The 21,104-nt window shown below is 33.3% G+C and overlaps 1 protein-coding gene across 2 annotated transcripts; it reads left to right on the top strand.

Annotated features, from left to right (window-relative positions):
• Positions 1-10,588: 10,588 nt before the first annotated feature.
• On the top strand, positions 10,589-20,892 carry LOC148273950 (uncharacterized). Of its 2 annotated transcripts, none has more exons than XM_088237885.1 (11): positions 10,589-10,934; positions 12,956-13,175; positions 13,381-16,592; positions 16,679-16,888; positions 17,017-17,184; positions 17,288-17,423; positions 17,611-17,817; positions 18,124-18,258; positions 18,843-19,129; positions 19,497-19,666; positions 19,974-20,892. In XM_088237885.1, the coding sequence occupies exons 1-11, from the start codon at positions 10,604-10,606 to the stop codon at positions 20,343-20,345; spliced, it is 5,448 nt and encodes a 1,815-aa protein (XP_088094011.1). In that variant the 5' UTR covers positions 10,589-10,603; the 3' UTR covers positions 20,346-20,892. The 2 variants fall into 2 exon arrangements, with proteins under 2 accessions (XP_088094011.1, XP_088094010.1); XM_088237884.1 differs by having other exon boundaries at positions 18,103-18,258.
• The last annotated feature ends 212 nt before the right edge of the window (positions 20,893-21,104 follow it).

The following is a 21,104-nucleotide window of genomic DNA, read 5'->3' as shown; positions in this document are numbered from 1 at the left end:
TATAAGTGGAGCCTTACCTTGAGGGGCTGTAATGAGGAATCAGGAGTCACCAGCCCGCGCCTGCCGGTGGTGACCTTGAAGATAGCTAATGTTGAACGCTAAACGTGCATTATGCACTTTTATAGATATAATATTAAACCCACTGGTATTCTTATGCTACGCAGAATGGTTTGAAGGCCTTAGTTCTTCTATGTAATATAGTCTCGTACGATTTATCTTAAAACGTGCAAAATAACATCTCTATGAAGCATGCGCTAAATTACTCTTCACTGGGAAAAAAGGGCGAGCGATTTTACTCTTTTGTTATGATGTATAATGAAAATATTTTAAAGATATTATCTCCGTATTTATCAATCGTATTTATAAATGCAAAAACGTAAAATATGAGAAGGATTTAATATTACCCTAATCGAAAAAAATAATTTTGAAAAGTAAAAATAAACAAAAAATATGATCGCACGGGCTAATTTTAGATTTTATTTCAAATAAATATTTGCGTTCTAATGATTAACCCAAATATTTTTATTTTAGGGGCCATTTTCAACAAGTTGTAAATAACTGCGATAGGGCAGGGCTCGAACTTTTGACCCCTGGATCCGTGAGTCCGCAACACTATCCACGGGACCACATCTCGGTTCAAGTTTTGAGGAGGCGGTAAATGCATTATCTAATTGACTTAACAAGAGCTGTGTAAAGGTGGCTGCCTAAACCAGCCAATCAAAAGTCATAAATCCTCTTAATATCTGGACTTCCGTATTTCCTTCACCAAAATGTTCTCCATCTCTGTTGTAATATGTTAAATAAGAGTTATCAAACGGAATAAGTTAAATGAAATTTATTTTTATTTGCATGAAGTAATTGAAGAGTGATTTTCAAAGAGTCGTAATTATAAATTTATGAATGTCAGAGTAAGAATGTCATTGTAATCACAATGAGGAAGTTCGGTGTTTTTTTTTTGTTAATATACTATTAAACTAAGTCAAATTTTTTTTTTACATTTTTTTTATATCGTATTATCAGCGCTACGATTTTTCAAAGTTTTGTATTTCAGAAATAACTCCGCGTGTGACGTCTGAGGTTCTTTTTCGCTTATTCTCATTCAGTTCTTCCCATTGCGCGTTGGTCCATCCTTGGCAAAGGAACTGGAAATCTTTCATAGATCTAATATCATAGGTTGATTCATATGAACCAGTGACGTCATTCAAAGTAGCTCGTTTTTATTAAAATGTTCTTTATTTTTTTTAACATTTTTAGGAAACCTTGCTGGACAATTTAAAGCTCCAATTTTTACCGCACGCATGAAAACATTTATTGTATCCAATTTTCCGTAGTGCTGAAGTTCCTCATTACAAGCTAACTGTTACTAAATCTGATACAACAAGGGTTTAAAATTATACATATTTCCTCAAAATACCCTAAAAATCCTTATTTCAATAAGAATGTTGATGATGACAAATTACCAAAGTGTATTTAAGGGATTTGATTGACAAAACACAAATAACTGCTTTTCTCTGAACATCTTTTTTGACTTGGGCCACTTTGAAAAATCACTCTTCAATTATTAGTTACTTTATTTTAAACCATCACCCTCGTAATCATATACCTTGCTGAATTACTTTGGTAGCAGCGTATATTAATCATATTTTCAAATAATACGGATGAAAATCTGAAAAAAAAGCACATAGCAATACGTAGGTAAATCCAATTTATCGTAAAAGTTTCATTTCACGCGCTAAGTTCATTAAATTAGCGTGGTAATTAAATTAATAGAAATAACAATAATTTTCATTATTACGAGTAGCGCTGGTTTAACGTAAGGTCGCGTGTAAAAGACTGCCCCCTTAATGATTTGTAATATTCGTAATATTACAGCGTGAGTCAGTTTCCTTGATTAGGTAGTGTGATGTACGTTACTAATTTTACATACAATAGAAGATATAATGAATAGAGTTTTAAGATGAAGACAATTAGTCTAGGAAGATGATTATAATCTTCTTTTAAGTTAAAAAAATGTAGACAATATTGCTTGGAAATTAGAATAATACGAGTAGTAAAAATAATTAATAAAGCAGTGACTTCATGGTAAAACCAACGATGTCTTCTTTTTGTTAAATGAACCTTTTTTTTACCCCACAAAAATAATATTTTACAGGTAGACACGGAGTTATTAGGAAGTAATTTGGAGATTTTTTATATTATATCAAAATCCTATCTTTATGTATGTACGTGACGGTTCAAAATCGTATAATTTTTTTATATTTTAGGGTATTAGAAGCAAACTAAGAAATCGCCACCAAAACGGAACATTAGTTATTGATGTCAAAATAAACTATACATAAAAACCTACCTACCTAAATAATAGTGTAATTCAAACCCGTCTTCAAATCTTGGAAAAGCAGATTTCAATAATTATACTCGACACCGCAAACATTCTCCATTAAGTTAGTGAAGCATAATTCTTTAGAAATCTCACAATTATTTTTTCAAAGTTTTTCGCAAGGATCTCGATAGCTCCTTCAATAGAGCTTTCTAAGTTTGCCTCATCCATAGTCATATCTTCTTTTCGACCTTTTTAAAAATATTTCTATTTTGGAAACCTTTTTAAAACATAAAAAGTACTACCGAATTATTTAAAAACCAGAATAATATGTTATACCCGTATCTTTTTTTGCTATACTTATCTGCAACTGAAGGTGCGTAGGGCACTGCATAACAAAGGTTAGGTACATATCATGGCATCAACCATTTGTTACACCAAAAGTCTTGAAGCGAATGCGCTGATCAATAAAAAATCAAGTAAAATTATATCAAGAAGTTTAATCGATAACTAAATTGATTTTTTAATTTAACAGATAATAAGAGTCCCAATATTGAAATAGAAAGCCATAAAATATGAATTATTACTTGTTAGGTTGTGGCCTTAATTATCGTCCTAAACTAGTGTAATTTGACATCGTTATGTATAATGTGAATGTGTTTATTGTACCTAAATGTTAGGTCAATGACATGTAATATTAATTTGTGCACGATTTATTTATTAATTAACACCAACAGGACTTTTATATGGATGGTTACAAATATAATATATTACTAGCAATCAGCAGTCGGCTATCGCCGACTCTTACATGCCAGGAGATTCAGCCCCGCGGGGCTCAGTTGATCGGCCTTTCGGGCCTTAGTTAATTAATTAAAATCTCGGGCACTGTGAAATTTCACCCTTTTGAGACTCAATCTAAATATATTAATGAACCGGGGTGTGGTTCCGTAGCTAGTGTCGCGGACCCAGGGATCAGAGGGCCAAACTTCGCACCCCGCTCTATCACAACTTGGTTATCATTTTCTAATAAATAAATAGTTTAGGTAAATCATAAAAATATAAATATTTATTTTTAAAATAAATAAAAAAAGTATACTTTTTCACTCAAAATTATGCTTTCAAAACCACACAGTTATAATATATTAAATATCCCGGCGGCCTCTGTAGTGTAGAGGTGAAGACGCTTGACTCACGCATGGAAGGTTCCGGGTTCGATTCCTGGTGAGAACACAAAAATATTAAGCTATTGTTTCTGCCTGTCTGTTTTTTTTTATTTTTAATTACACCACAACAGGCCAGAAGGCCCAATTACAGTAGAGAATTGTGGCACCGAATAGACAGGCTTGAGAAAAATAACATTTTGAATTTGGTGTTCTCACCGGGAATCGAACCCGGAACCTTCCGTTCGTGAGTCAAGCGTCTTAGCAATTAAACCACGGAGGCCGCCTATTTTGTTATATTTATTACGCCTATATACCGAGTCTTCTTGCCCATACTGGTTGTCGTGGTTTCGGATGTGACAAGAACACCCTGTATATCTGTACCTTAAAGCTGAAACGCTAGAAGAATTTTCACCCGCGAGTAAAAACTAATTAAATGAAACCAAAAAGGAAAATAATAAATATGTGTCACCACTCACCACCCTAATTTTACCGGACCGAGTGAATTTGCGCGATACATGTGAACGGGCCCGTACATGACAGACTCAATTAATCATTTTAGGACTATTCATATTATAGATTCAATTAAACCCAATTCATTACGTCAGTGTTATTCTTCCCGTGGGTCGCGATCCCCAAGGGGGTCGCAAAGCCTCGCTTTGGGGGTCGCGTTCGCAAACAAGATTAAAATAAAAAGCAAGGGCTTCAACGTTACCATAACTCCGTTTTTAATACAATGGTTATAATCTCTAATCAGCCAAGATGCGGTTTTATTGTCTGTATTATTACTTTTAATAAATTTGGCACATTTATTGCGCTTGGCCAATATGTTAATTACGCATGTAGACAACTAAATTTTTAATTGACAATATGAAATTAAATTATTATAAAAAAACTCGAGTTGCGGGCCAAAACCCTTGATAAATTTAAATATTTTTTGTGGTTTCTGTGTTTTGTTGAAAGCTCATAAGAGATGGGTTTAAAGTGAACGACTCATATGTATAGTATGCATTTCATCAGTACTACCTAAGACTCGCATCTTAATTTGTAGTTCCCATGCGATTCTCTATCACGATGTTTGTGTCAATATTATTATAAACAATTAAATCTTGAAATATTATCCCAACCTTGTTCATGACTCATCAACTGTGAAGGCTACTAGTTGTTAGTTACTAGTTACTTATTTAATACATGTTATGCACAAATTATAATTACAAATACGTAATACTTATAATACCTACCTACGTTATGAATGGACAGGTAGATAACAAAGATGACTGCATATTCATATAGTACCTACTTTTTAGACCGCAAATGATTATCAAATAAAAATATTCATTAACAGTTTTGTAAACTCAATAGGATTGTAACTTTTTCCCGCATCACGTCTGGTCATTGTTGCACTCCATCCCATATGTTTAAAATTAAAATGACTCCTATGCCTACGAACGTGGAGATCTAAATCACTTTTTTTTATAAAGACTGGGAGGAAAAAATACTTAATATTGTACGTATATTTTTATAACCTTTCCAATTCATTTATCGTATATCCTATTTGTACAAATTGTTTATTGATCAATTCTGTTTATATTTGTTTGTGTTCAAACTGTTCCTTATTATGAATGTAATATTTTTTTACTGAAATAATATGGATATATTAATTCTTTATTTTTTACAATATATTTCTCTTACATTTCTAGGTTAACATAAAATATGTTTACTTCATTATTGCTCCCTTGCGTTTATTTGTTGAAATTCATAATTATTATAAGATTATTTTATTGTAATTTTTCTAGTTATTAAGTTTTATCTTCCTTTACAAATATTACTGTAAGTGTCTCTTTTCTATTAAATGGGCGCTAACAGGTTTTTGGTGGGTTTTTCTGTTAGTGCCCTTTTTAAATTTATGTTTGAATTTTATTAGTTTAGTTACTCGTATATGTTTATTATTACAATTATTATTTTATTTTATTCTTATACATATATTTTGTTGTCTATTGTTTATATCTGTATTATTATTTCTATCTGTTAGTGTTGTTTTTATGTTTATCGGAAATTAATTTTACTTGTTTTGGCCAATATTATCATATTTTGGTAAAAGGCGATAAAGGAGAAAAAAATTATCAGTTTGTCGCATATTTTTATAATAGAATATTGCACAATCTGCTCAAAATTACAAAATATTTGGAATATTTGTAAAATAATTTTGTCATCTCGACATCTTTATCTTGCAATCATTGACATATTATATACACATATACATGCCCTGAGCCCTCCAAAATAATGACATTTAACTCCTGCCCAAACAATTAGTAATGCCCATCGAGTTGTGTAACTTTTCGTTGGTAAATATTTGTTCACGAGTGATTAACAAAGCTTTAAACAATTGATATTCAAATTTTTTTTTTTTGTAATCGTCAAACTACGCCTAGCGGTGAAATTGCGAAGCTCTTTTAATTTACAGGGCTGCACTGATAGTAATATTTTTAGAATATAATAAATGTGAGTTAATATTATTTTTGCATTCCTCTAAATCCAGTGAAAAGAAATAAATGGATGGAAATTATAATGAATTTTAGGGAAAATTTGGATCCACCAAAAACGAATAATGATTGTAAATGTTAGAATACAAACTTTTTTATATACCAAATGTGAGTATCCTCCATTTTTAGGTAGCATATGCATGATTGTTGAATGCAGAACTGGTATATAAAAACAAACTTGGTATCATAGAATTAAGAATAGTCTAGAAGGAGCGTAGAATCATATTTGAATACATCGGGCTGTGTCCAAAAATCTCCCCACTATGCCTTACTTTCGCCACGCGCATTCGCATGTCGCCGCATAATGTTGCACGATAGGAAAAAATATAATCATAACACAAATGTAAGGTAAAAAAAGGCAATCTGTTATGTCTCTAAAATTTTATTGCGCACGCGGAAAAAAAAATTGACATAACAAAGTAGATAATTAAAGGGTCATTTAATAAGAGTAATTGAATTAATGAACTTTGAACTTCAAATATTAAACAAATTTTATTTGACATAAAATGGATATTTTATATCATGTTGAATAATATTTGATGTTTTAAAATAATGTCAGTCAAATGTCTACTACATAGTTGTTTAATCCGAGGTCCGATTTTCATTAGTTCTCTCATTAGATGAGCAAAGTAGGGTAAACAAAATTACTACTCTAGCAACACTAACGAAATTTTTATTTTGTTTCTTCGACAATCTGACAGATGGAAACATAATTCAATTTTTAAGTAAAGCATTTGCTAATTACAAATGAAATGTGATCCCATCCTGTTTCAATAAGATCCCAGCAGTATTTCTACACTTTAAAACGACACAACACGGCATAGTTGAATTCAAATCGGAGGTTGCGTACTGAGCGACGTCTACAAAGAAACTAATGGGTCAAAACGGAAAACTACTATTTTAGGAGTAGTTTAGTCGTCTTCTGTTTAATGCGCGTATGCGGTTTCTGGACTATTCTATCTATGGGTACGTTTTTGTGTCACTACGTTTTAAAATATTTTACTCTACAGGACGCGTCTATACCTATCTATATACATGAAACTTGGCAGAAGTAGGTAGTCGTCCAATGACGTTGCGGGTTGCCCTCCCTTCACCTACTTACACTGATCAACCGATCAACTGATCAAACTATCGGAACGCGAGAGCTTAACATAAACCGTATCCAGACTTGCACGTTGGAGTTGTCTTGCATCTCGACCGTTGTTGCATGAACAGGAATCGTACACAGCCCTTCCCACCTCCTGCTTACCTACTCGATTATTCACTTTCTTCATAACGTTCCGAGAGAAACGATTTATAAAAATAACATATAAAAATGTAAGGATTTATATATTTTGACTAGCAGCGCAAATTTAAATAAAGAACAAACAAAACACAAAATTCATGTTTCGGCTATAATGCGGAACCTACTTTCCTAAAATTACTACTTACCATTAATGCATTCATTTGTTTTTCTACTTCGAGAATAATTACGCGGGATTGTGTACCGGTAGGTATAACTAAGGATTGATGTAATATTTTCTATTTTATAATTAAAATACGTGTGTATTTACAATTATATAACCGGTAAATATTATTTATTAAAACGATTATTTTTAATATTTTTGGTGTTAGATTGGATATTTCATTATTTATAATTATTTGTGATGTAATATGCGCATTCGTGTTTAATTTAGTTGTGTTTCTTGCTTTGATTGTGACAGATTTATTATCTACCTGAATAACTATCGCTTTATATATTTTCCTTAGATTTATGAACTAATTATTGTAATTAACATTGCAGATGAAATAATATTGATTAAACAATATCTTCTGGCATTGGTACCTATATTTATTAATAAGCTGTAGGTATCTCTCGAGTGATTTTATTTCCTTTATGATTCATTGTTGACATAGAAGTCTTTGAATTTCATAACAAATATAAATGTATGATATATTTTAATCTATCGTGCTCTAGTTAGTTCTTACAAAGGTTTATACCTAGTTCAAATGAAGTACGAAGGTTTATACCTGAATCTTTACTATAAGCGAAATTGTACGATTTCGCGAGCAGATGTTCAAACTATGTTACACAAGTTGTAAAGTATCCACTAAAACCTAACAACGACAGGTTATAAGCCATGACTTTACATGTAAATGCTTGAACTTTCATATTTCATTCGTTAAGAAATTACAAGTTTTTTTTGTACAACTGTCTAAATACGTGTTTGCCGATGACACAATCGTTTGACTGATTCGACGGTTTTGTTTATCAATAAAATGCATTTTTTAATGAAATGCTTGTGTATGTTTAGTTAAACAAAACTCTAAAACGATTTTTGAGATGATTCAGCTTTTAAATGAACTAATATCCACAATAATAATCAAGTAATCTTAATAACCGCTGAGTTTTACACGCAGTTATATGTAAAAATATATAACTGATGATTCCTTCACGGTCAATGGTAATGCTGCGGTCAGTACATAATGTTACTTAACATTACGTGCTCGGTACTCATCATTTCTTTACTACTGTTAGCAGTTACGACATGGTTACCGCCCACACCCACGGGGAGTTATTACTTTTACTTATAATTCCTTTCCGCATTTTATTGAGAAAAACTTTAATTAGATTCCGATTAAATGAACAATGGAACGCTAATTTCAAGTGGTAGAAGCCGGCGTACTCGGATAAACGTGTTTTCTTTTTGTAAATGATAATTGTCGGCCTCGTGGTGTAACGGTCAGCGCGTTTGCCTACCATGCAATAGGTCTCTGGTTTGATTCCCGACATGGTTGATTTGAAATAATTATTCAAAAGGGTGTTTTCACACTATAATATTTCATAGTCCCTGGACTGGTACCTGAAGCGTAAGACTGATCATTTTACCTTCTTGTAACAAAAAAAAGATCAAGATTCGTTGCGATTGGTGTACCAATGCAGTGCCCTATGCACCATTAGATTCGGAAAGGGAATTGATGATGATGATGAAATGATAATCCTAAACAATGCTGTGCATAATATATATTCATTCTTAGAATGCTATGATTTCAATTATGTATTTTTTCTAAAATTGATGAGACTAATCCATTTAGTATCAATGTTTCCATTTGAGACACATCAATATTTTTTATCGAATCAATCTCCATTTATATTACGAAACACACAATGAAAATAACAAAAACCCAACATAAGCCATACACTTGTGGAGCAGTTGATTTAATATTGGTATGGGCGAATGAGACAATCCATTTTACTTCTACCTAGCTCCACTATTAATTTTTTTATAGCCTTTTTAAAAATTTTCTCGTTACTAATTGTTTTAATAGATAGTGGAAGTAGGTTATAGATTTTAATTGAATAATACTCAAAATCCCTTTATCCAAAAGCGGTATTAGTTTGGATTAGTCGGCCCCGTAGTGTAGTGGTTGGCTCATTTGCCTACAGTGCTTGAGCTCCCGGTTTCGATTCCTGGCAGGGTCGACGTAAAATATTTGTTTTCAAATTGGTTTAACACTGCAAAATTCCGTTATCCCTGGATTTGGTCCTATAGCGCACGACTTTATTTGTGTTTATTTATTCGGTTTGTAAATTTACAATGTTACCTACACAAATTTACATATTAATATAACAATACATAAATAATCGAAATAAGTGTACCTAAATGAAATTTATAGATAATTTTATAATGTTATGTTAATTTTGTAATGTATGTATTGTTTATTTATTCATATAAAGACACATATTACAAAAAAAAAATGCGTCCCTAACTCTATGAGGCCAAGAGCCCTGTGTTGAGTTAGGATACAACAAAATAGAAAGTGAAAACATGCATATTATTTTTATTTATTTAAGAAGGTAAACATGAACAGATAAAAAAATAAAAAGGAAAAATAGTGAAACCCACTCTATCGCGAAACCGGCTTGTCAGCAGGTTTCTTATTTTTCCTTTACAAAGAAAAACGTTAGAGAAATTATATAAATTTAGAAAATAATATAAACATTATTAAGAACTAAAAGCATACGTATTTTTTCACAAAATTTATTTACAAAAAAATAAATAGATGACTGTTAGCATAAAATAATAATCAATATAAAGCCTTGTTACATATAAGCCATTTAATTATTTTTTTCTTAAAAGTTTCTTCAACATTTTCTTTAAAGATCTGTTTAGGAATCTTATTGAAAATTTAAGTAATTATATAATGAAGTGTTCTTTGGCCATACTTGTTTACAAACCTCGGTACTGACAAGCCTTCACGTTGTGCTAGCCTTGTATTGTGTGTATGTATATACATTTTCTGGTAGTTACTATCAAATCGAAATTATTATTAAAGAATACTACAAATAAAAATTATTACATAAACATAAATATCCCTAATGTACACAAAACATTTTGATAGTGCAAACGCTTCCAGCTTCCCTGAGACTTTCTGGCAACTCGTGAAGTACCTGCTGACCAACCTTACACATGTACCAGATGGTCAAGGTACGCTGTATTTGGTTTTCCAATGTAGTACCCTATGTACCATCGGGTACGGATAGGGGATGTTGATGATAATATGGTCTCCTAAAACATAATTATCTCATCCGCTATATTTGTATGAAATTACTTATTTTGCAAATTAAACAAAATATTTGTTTTCAGAGCGAGTATAGCTTCGGCGGGATAGGTCCCTCGTACGCCAGCCGGTACTCCCGCGGGGGTGGCGGAGGTGGGGGCGGGGGCGGCGGCAGCAGCGGCGGCAGCGGGGGCAGCGCAGACTGGCCCCTGTGGGGCGCGCCGCTCGGGGCGCCGCTGGCGAGCAAGCGGCGGGGGGCGCGGCCCTGCTCGGCGCTGCTGGCCACGGCGGCCCTCCTGGCGGCCCTCGCCGTGTTCGCCGTGGCGGGCCTGGCGCTTTACATGGGAGCCTTCAGGACAGATTCAGCAGAGCGTAAGCGAACGATCATTTACCAATTGATTTTTTTTATAAATTTACGTATTTTTTGGAACTAGGGTACTTTGTAATATAATTAACGAGTATAAAATATGGAGTCTCACTCTGAAGTTTTGATTTAAAATAACACTATGAATGACTCCGCATAACATCGCGAATACTAAATATTTATAAACAACTAGGTAGGTATACCGGATTTCAACCATTTTAGGATTTTAGATTTATAGACAAATGATTTAATTGAAAAAATCTCTTCGTCTATGTGTTTCGCATATTTATTAATTTTTAAAACTATCTAAGCGAAAATCATTTAAAAATATATAATTATTTTTGCAAATTTAAAACTCTGCTCTTCAAACAAAAAAAATAATTTTAAAAAAAATATATATTTTATTTTATTTTATTATAGCACCCTCCCTTTATAAAGAAAGGCTGAAAGCGGGTGATAGGAAGGAATGGAGACGTTTGAATACTATGAAGAGAGGAAAGAAGATGGGAAGGAAAGAAGAAACATCTCCTTTCTCTTACTTAATCTCTCCTCCTTTCTTCTTTCCTCTTTTTTCCCTTTTAATGTTTAGATATCTAGCATCATAATTGTTCACCGTCAATAAATACAACTTCTACGATTTATTTAAACGAAATATTTAAAAATAATTATTTATTTTTATTTTAGAAATTTACGGACAATGTCCAATTTACACAAATTAAATAACGAAAAACAATAATAATACAGTAACAAACAATAAAAGGAATACAACAAAGAAAAGTAAAGTCAAATTAATACATTAGACAGGCATTATGGAATCCAGGTTAATTCTACAAATATACAGTCAATTTATTGGGAATATTTGTTCAGCCTATTTGTAAAAAAAACTTTTTTGATTGTAAGTACCTACATACTTACAATCTTGGTGGGTTAAAACCTTAGAGTATATACATCGTTAAAACGTTAAGACTTTAGAAGTTAAGACTACATTCTCCACTTTTTTTCGTTTTGAGTAGGTCATAATATAGAAGATATGCAATAAATGTGTTTTAAGTATCTACTTTCGATTGCAAGGATAATTTATTATTTTTGTCGCTTGAAGTTACTGTCTATACATATTTTACACACTGTTTACTAATATGGTCATAGTTAATGCACTATATTGCTCACTTGTTTAGAATATATATCGAATCGGTGAAACATCGTTTGCCAAGAAATGTATTATGGATGATCGGCCTCGAGAGGGGAGACTACACTTACGGAGAAATGGAGTCAATGTTAAAAATCTCAAGTCTAAAAAAACGTAGAAATAACATTGAGTCCATATTTATGTTTAATTTACTAAATGGCTTAACAAATATACCATCGTTACTGTAACAAGTGGCATTTGATGTTCCGATCCGCCGGTTGCGAAATAATAATGTGCCGTTCCTTGATCAGCACAGCACAAACTAGCTTGCATGCACCAATGTCCCGATTGTGTCGCATTGTAAACTCGATACAAGATCTGGACTTTTTTGGTATTAGTCTTTCTAGATTTAAACAATCACTAAGATAGACTAGATCTTGTCTTGAGGTAGTATTTTTTTTTTTATTTTTTATCCTTGCTTTAATTTTCTTCAGTTGTATTTTATTTCAATTGCACCTGTATGTATTCTAAAGAAATGTGTTTGCCATTGTTGAATGGACTGAATAGGTAAGTCCGTAAATAAATAAATCATATTTTATTGCGATTCGGTAATCAGTAAATTATTGACTTATTTTAAATTAATAGATTATGTATTGGTTTCGGTTCTCTACCGTAAATGAGAGTGCTGTGGTTTTTGCGGAACTAAATATATCAAGTCGAAAAGGGAAGACGTACTGCCATCATGGTCCGAAACCTTTGCAGTAAAGTTGCCAAAAGTTTTCTATCCATTTTCTGTTTATCCGTCGCCATATCATTTCAGACCAATGCGCAATGCAAGGATGGAGATTGCCTTCTTTGTCTTCGCCTCATACATGGTTAATACGATTTATTTGATTTATTTAGCAATTTTGGCGTATGAGGGTCGATTTCGCCTACGGCGCTCTGTGGCGGCAGGCTCCCTCGCCAGTGTGCCCCCTAGTGGGCCCCGCCTAGAGGCGGCCCTCCGACGCGCCTGCGCCCCTCGCCTGGGGCCCTCCCTGCTGACGCTACAGCTGCTGGAGTTTAATGCCGACAAACTTACTGCCTTCTTCAGGATATATCTAGACAGGAGAAAGTTGGATGTGTAAGTACTCATTAGTATAGTATTATTCAATTGATTGATTCTTGACCCTATATGCATGTTATTTTGATTCGACACATTTTATCAATAATATTATATTACTGCATTTAAAGAAGGCCCATTTCCTACGACTAATATAATAATAATATGACACAATTTGCTATATTTTTATAATTTTATTGATAAATTTTCTCCATTTCCTTTTTAGACCTGTTGAAGAACTAGATGAAATTATAAGTAATATTTTAGTAGAGAATTCAATCACAAAGAACTCTCAGCTCCGCCAACTGAATGTGGATCCAGCATCAATATCGATCAAAAGAGATAATGACCATTCCTTTAAAGCTGACATGCTTAGTGAGATTCCACCGGAGAATAAACCTTCGGTTCCATTACCGATGCCTCCTAACACCAAAGAAAAAGTATTGCAGACTCGAATGGGAGTTATAAGAAAGACAGCAGTGACACCCACAGTCAGTACTACCCCTAGTACTAAAGTAAAACCACATTCGAGTCCAAACGAGGAACCTGAGATTAACGTCGATGAATTACCAGTTATTCAAGGGTCTTTTCAAATTACTAAAACCGAAGCAGATATTACTGAAAACAAAAAGAAACTCGAATCTGTTAGCAAAGAGCCAACAAAACCATCTATGAAACCATCAACTCACACTACAACTAAAAAACCTACAACCACAGAATCAGCAACCAGTACAAAATCCACAACAAAAAGACCAACGAGAATCGGAACTTCGGATACAAGTACAACACAAAGAACAAACACCAAAATATTAAAAGACAATTTTCCTCAGACAACACAAAAGATTGACAGTAAGATAAACTTGACAATTGAAAATCGAGATAGTGAAAATATTTCTGAACTCCCAAAACTGGACACCCTTTTTGCAGTACCGACATATATTGATCAAGAACCATGGAAACCCATCCAGCCCGGTGATGCTTTCAGTACAGCTAACCTTAAAAATCCATCAATGCCCCAAGTAAATATTGAAGCTGAAGATAGAGTCGGTAGTGACGAAATAGAAGATGATATAACTACAACAGAAGAAATGAAAAATCACTATGAATATCCTGCTAGCTTTGGGGAAGATACTTTTTCGTCAGATTATTCCGATCATAGATATGGACTAAATAAAAATCAACCTCAAAGTAATCTCAGTCCATTTGACTATTTGTCAGTGCCTGTGTACACTAGCTTCCACCGGCCAGAGTTTAGCACAACTATTAAAGAGTCAGAAACTTTAGGATCTCGATATCCAGTTCCTCACCCATTGCCTGTCAACAAGTTAATATTTAATCAGGATGATGATAAGTTGGAACCAGTAGAACCAATTAATCCAACCATAAATGTTGTACATGGAACTAGAAACGACACTAGTACACATAAAGAAATTACAGTTCCTCTCAAGGATAAGTTATCTACTGTATCTATAAATGTCAAACCATTTACAGATTCAGAAGACACCGAATATATCAATTTAAATGGAGGAGTCATAGTGAGGAAGCATAATAATTCTACCATCAATATTAAAAATAAAACAAATGATAGTTCCTCAAAAAATGAATTGCACTTAGAAAACAATAATTTCTCTGAAAAACTTACTCCTACCTTAGTTCAAAATCAAATGACATGGGAATTAGTCAATGAAACCCGAAACGATTTTTCAAAATTAAAAAATGATCCTACTAAAACATTTAACGAAACACTGCAAGCGGTAGTAACAAAAAATGAAGATCAAAAATTTAATACTTCTAATTTTGACAATGTTAATAATATTTTACGTAATTTTACAAATATTTTTAGCAAATTTGCCGAATCTTTGAGAAATCCTTCAGTTGTTCCCCCTGCATCTAGTGAACTCGAGAAAAAAATACTTCCCACAGATCATCTGAACAAAGAAACAATCAATTATGACAAAGATAAGTTGGCTATACAAAACACATCTATGGAACCTGGGATAAAACATCCAGGAAACCAGGACCATTCGGATTATTTATCAAATGTAAAGCCCACAAATATGTTAGAAGAAAAATCAAAGGATCTGTTGGAACCAATTTATAGTATCGATGAGAAAAATGATGAGTCTAGTATTCATGGTCAGGGATCAATAGAGCCAGTTGACATGACGATACAAGAATTACTTTTGAAAGAAGGTTCCATGGTTCAACAGAGTTCAACAGTAATAATCCCTACACTTTTACCAGTTAAATCTAATTCAGGTATTGGACGTCCACTACGACCTCGTCCAAAAATTCCTAGTCAACTTGATGAAAGTCGAGGATTTACAAATGTAAAATCATTTCCCTTTATAAGTGAAATGACAAGCTTTATAAATAATATTCAGTCTAATAATAAAACTGTAGACAAAGATAGTCTAAATAATAATAATAATAACACTGTTCTTGATAGAAATAGTGATACTTCTTATGTTAAAAAAAAAGGTAATACTATAAGTACAACAACAACCAAGCCTATTAAAAACAGTAATTTAAGATCAAATAGCTCTATGGAAAATGATACACAAAGTTTATCAAACCACACTAATGAGGTGAATATTGGAAATAATGTTACTATTAATCATAAAACACAAAACCGCTTTCATGTAATAAGAGATCAGACACGAAAAGTAGACATAAGCGAAAAATTTCGTTTACCTAAAACGCATCCTTCTGAGGAAACAAACTTTTATGATAAAATAGAAAAATTGTTTGATAATCAAAACAAAACATTTGTATTACCCACTGCGACAGAGTTTTTTTTAACTCATCCATCGACGCAAGCGATTAATCTTGCAGAAAAAGTGAAAACCATAGTTAAAGGTCTCGAAAACTCCAACAAACATGAGCTGAGACCAACTGATCCTTCATTTGTAGCACCCATCGAAAGTGATAATGATTTTTTACCAAAGAACTCTTCTGTAACTGAAAAGTATTCTTCAACTGGATTGCCACAAAATGACGTCATATCAAATGATCGTCCAGAACAAGATGTTAGTACTAGTGCTAGTATAAAGGTTGAACATAAAGAGATACCTATTGTTTTGACAAATGAAGACATATTAAACCTAATAAAAAACATGTCGTTGATAAAATCCAACCATTCCATGGCAAAAGAGTCTTTAACTAATCAAAAGTTAAAGGACTTAGCCAACATTGCGACAATTACTGATTCGCAAAATCATACATTCTTCGGTAGCGAAAATGTCCCCGATGAGACAGTAATTTCAACCAAAGCTGTATCCTCAAGTTATACGGTCAATAATGCAGGTTTTAAAATACTAACTAAAACATTTAACAAGGTCCCAGGAAATTTCAAGGATGACGAAAAGAAGATAAACAAATTTAATAACGAACCGACCTCCCCGCTCTTACAAGAGATTTTACAAATTAAGGAAATTGGTAAGGTGGATATACAAATCACTGAATTCTTAGCAAACTTTGTAATGTATGATGTACGTTCATAAAATATTACATTTTTATTTCAGATGACTGTGCGAGCAACAATCTGACTGTTAAATGTTCTAATGGACAATGTTTACCAGAAACTGCCCGCTGTAACAGATTACTAGATTGCCCAAGTGGAGAAGACGAATCAGACTGTACGTGCGCTGATTATTTGAAATCCGACTTTTTGCTGAGAAAGATATGTGACGGTATTCTAGACTGCTGGGATTTGTCTGATGAACAGAATTGTGGTAATAATAATAATACAAAACATGGTAAACTATCATAATATGATAATTCACTTGTGTAATGTACATGATTTTTAAATGCACCTATGTGCATGTCATGTAGTAAGCAAGCTTGTACTGTTTGTTTCTAGAGTGGTGCTCTCCTGGACAGTATATTTGTGCTAATTCTCGGAAATGCATCGAAAAGGATAAGGTATGTGATGGCTTTAAGGATTGCCCTCAAGGAGATGACGAAAGGCAGTGTGTAACATTGGCTACATCACTAAAGGATGCAGAGGAAATCTCGTACAAGAAACAAGGTAATAAATTAACATTTATACACATAAGATCATGAATTCCATAATGTTTTGTGTTTCAATTGGAAACAATTTTTTAATATTTATTTTTTTAATTTGTCCATAGGTTACATCATGATACAAAAACAAGGACGTTGGGGTAGATTATGCGTGCAAAATTTTGACAAAGTAATTGCTCGTTCACAGAGCAGCCTTCAGTTTGCAGACCTCGGGAGAGCAGTGTGTAGAGCAATGACATACACGTAAGAAATTGCATTATTGTATAACGTACTAAACAAAACCTTTTTATGACACAGGATTTTTGGTATAATGAGATATTAATTCACTCAGTTTTTGCTCAATAAGACACTGTAAAAAGATGGAAAAACTAAGTATTTTAAAAATTTTATTGTATGTAGTAAATTCCTAATAGTTTATTGTTAATTTTAGTGACTTTGAGAGCATTGATCGGGTGATAGAGGACAGCTCATTGGAGGACAAGCATTACTTTTCTGTCCACTACGGAAGCCGGGCTAATGGCGGAAGAGGAGGGTTGGCTTTCCGCAAATCCGGCTGCAGTCGCGGGCAGGTAGCAGGTGTGGTGTGCTCGAGCCTGCAGTGTGGGGTTCGTCTTCAGGCTGCGTCCCAACAAGCCAGGTAATTTTTTTTTAGTTTGACATACTAAATCTTAAACATGTGAAAATACGAAAAATGAGAAGTTTTCGAAATATATTTTGGTTTTCCAACAAATTTGTAAGGAATTTCTACGGAGTAAAATTTCTATAAAACCTGGTAAGCATTGAGCCAACTAAAATATAAATTATTTAATAAATATAGATTTTGAAAAAAAAGTATTTATCGCCTTTTAGAATTGTTTATTTTACAACTTTATAATAAAGAACAAACATATTTGAGAACATATAGATTGAAGGCTGAGATCAGTGTGTTGTCTCGCCATTCCAGGGTAGTGGGAGGGGCCAATGCTGCAGAGGGCTCGTGGCCATGGCAAGCAGCACTATACAAGGAAGGAGATTTCCAATGCGGAGCCAACCTCATTTCTGACAGGTGGCTTATATCAGCGGGACACTGCTTCTACCGGTGAGATACATTAATCTTTTGAAATATATTTTCAGAAAAAAAAGACCAAATCATTTCAATCTATCTTAAGGTCTCTAGTTTGATTACATAATTAATTTAAATGAAAAAATATTGATCGAAAATGTTTTTTTACCGAAATATTTCATAGAAGGCAGTAAAAAAATATTATGATATGGGAAAAAAGATTTATGAAGAAAAAAAAAATTGAAATTCAAACTGAAGGTTACATGACATGTATTCAACAACTTATAAATAAATATGTACATTGTCATTATTAAAGCACACATAATAATATGTTTACGTGTGCCCGACTTCAAGACTCAAAACAAATAATAATAAAATAACTATCCCGGAGTTATAATGCCATATATGACTGATTTTATGTAAGAAATAATAAATGACACTAGTGTGTGCACGAAATTGTCAATAATGCCTGTCCAAACATTTCTACAGCCCCTAATTAGTAAGAAACTGTAAAAAAAAAACAAGGAAGGGGTAAAAAATATCACGGCCCTGTTTCATTAGAATGAAAATTTACCTAATATAATAAAAATTTGTTATAAAAAACTATTTTGTTTCTATAGTTCCCAAGAAGATTTTTGGGTAGCAAGATTGGGAACATTCCGTCGTAGAACCTCGTATGCCTCGCCGTATGAACAATTGCAGCCTATCTCTTCAGTCATCTTACACCCAGGATACATTAACAGTGGATTTGTTAATGACATCGCACTCCTGAAGACAGCTAACAAGGTGGTGTTTAGTGACTATGTCAGGCCGATATGCCTCCCTCCTCACGGTTATGAAGTAGAGAATAACCGGATGTGTACTGTTGTGGGCTGGGGACAGTTGTTTGAAGTTGGAAATATTTTCCGTGAGTATAAAACTGTTATCAAAAATAAATTGCTTAAAATTAATAATTATTTTTACTTTTTAATGTGAAAATTAGATAAAAATAAACAGACAAAACATATTTGTATTTTTCAAGCTATGAACAAATTTGTTAAATGTTTAATTTACATTCATCCAGCGGCATTTATTGTTGGTGGCCCTACCGATCTGCCGACAATAAATGCTACTAGGACAATGTGTTAGTTACACCAATGACAGTAAAATATGGATTCTTTGAAGCGTAGGTAGTCACAAATTATGATTAAAAAGTGGATTAGACCCATGACATATGTACATTGTAACAATATCTAGTAGCTACATTGTTGGCTAACTTGTATGGAATATTTCAGCTGATACATTGCAAGAAGTGGAGTTACCTGTAATATCCACAGCTGAGTGTCGTAAGCGCACCTTGTTCCAACCTCTGTACCGTCTAACGGAAGATATGCTTTGTGCTGGGTATGACCGAGGGGGAAGGGACGCCTGCCTGGGAGACTCCGGGGGGCCCCTCATGTGCCAGGTAATATATAATAATCTATTTTTATAAATATAAACAATTCTGATCCATTGCTACTCCCTTTCCACACCTAATGGTACACAGGACACTGCAATGGTACACCAATCACAGCGTATTTTTATCATTTTTGTTACATGAAGGTAAGATGATCAGTATTACGCTTCAGTTATATAGGATATAAACAATTGATTTGAATTAAAAGAAGCTTTATATACGCACATGAATTCCTTAACTTTTAGAGAGCTACCCAATTTCTTGGTAAAAAGTTGTATGGTTTCAATTTTAAATAATTATTTTTAAAATTTAACAGGAGCAAAATAACCAGTGGTACCTTCTCGGAGTAACGAGCAATGGTTACGGATGCGCTCGAGCAAACCGTCCCGGAGTGTATACTAAGGTAGCCAACTACGTCAACTGGATTCAAACAACAATGCAGCTGTACGACGACAGGTCTTTTGACCATACCAACGACATTCCTCTGTGGAGCAATAGGTCGGGATCTGCAGATCTCGAGGTCTCGGAGACCAGGAGTTTCCACCGCCACGTGGACAAGTGTCGCGGCCACCGTTGCCCCCTGGGCGAGTGCCTCCCCCCCACAAGGGTCTGTAATGGCTTCATGGAGTGCTCGGATGGAAGTGATGAAAAAGACTGTTTAGTTAATAATACCAATAAAACTATTTAGATATTGAATTTTCAATTTAATAGACAGTGTTACAACAATACACAACGGCAACCTTATAATACGTAATTACAGTGTGCATATTAGGCGGTTGAATATCGCTCCTAATAGTTTTAATTTTAATTACTTACCTGCCAAGTGTTTCAAATGCTAAATATTTATAGGTACAATTGATTATTGAATTCTCCGTGGACTGCAATAGTTCTGTTTGATTGCCTTGACTGGTCGGGTAACTCTGGAAGAAGAGTGTGCTATGGAAGCCATGGAAAATAATTTAATAGCTTTAAATTTATCATGTACTACTTTCACAAGGCCTCTACATTGTAAATACATTATGAATTTATAATTAAGTTGTTGATGTACATTGTATTTTTGACACAACTATTTGTGATATTTTGATTCTTTTTTTAAAATAAAAATAAAATATATGTACAACATATTTTTAAAAATATTTCTGAACTTTCAAAGCAGAATTTAATGTGGTACATTTATAATATGTAATACATAATTAATTAAGACAGAAATAGAAAATGAACAATTAAAGAACAAACCTTTTTTTTTTACTAAAAAACTTTTATTATTTATGTTTCATTTTTAAATCTCACTAAATTAGATGGTTTTTAAAATGTGAATGGCATAATTATTAAATAGAATAAAACTTTTGTAAATATTCCGTTTAATTATAAGTATTTATTTATTAAATAAGAAAAAAATATATTAAATGACCACCTTTTCCGTTCAATAAAAGTCTGTTGTAACTTC

This window comes from Micrasema longulum, unplaced genomic scaffold (assembly GCF_059751315.1).
Source record: "Micrasema longulum isolate JH-2025_06_02 unplaced genomic scaffold, ASM5975131v1 h1tg001798l, whole genome shotgun sequence".
In the NCBI taxonomy this organism is placed as follows: Eukaryota; Metazoa; Arthropoda; class Insecta; order Trichoptera; family Brachycentridae; genus Micrasema; species Micrasema longulum.
This window is presented reverse-complemented; position numbering and strand designations above follow the sequence as displayed.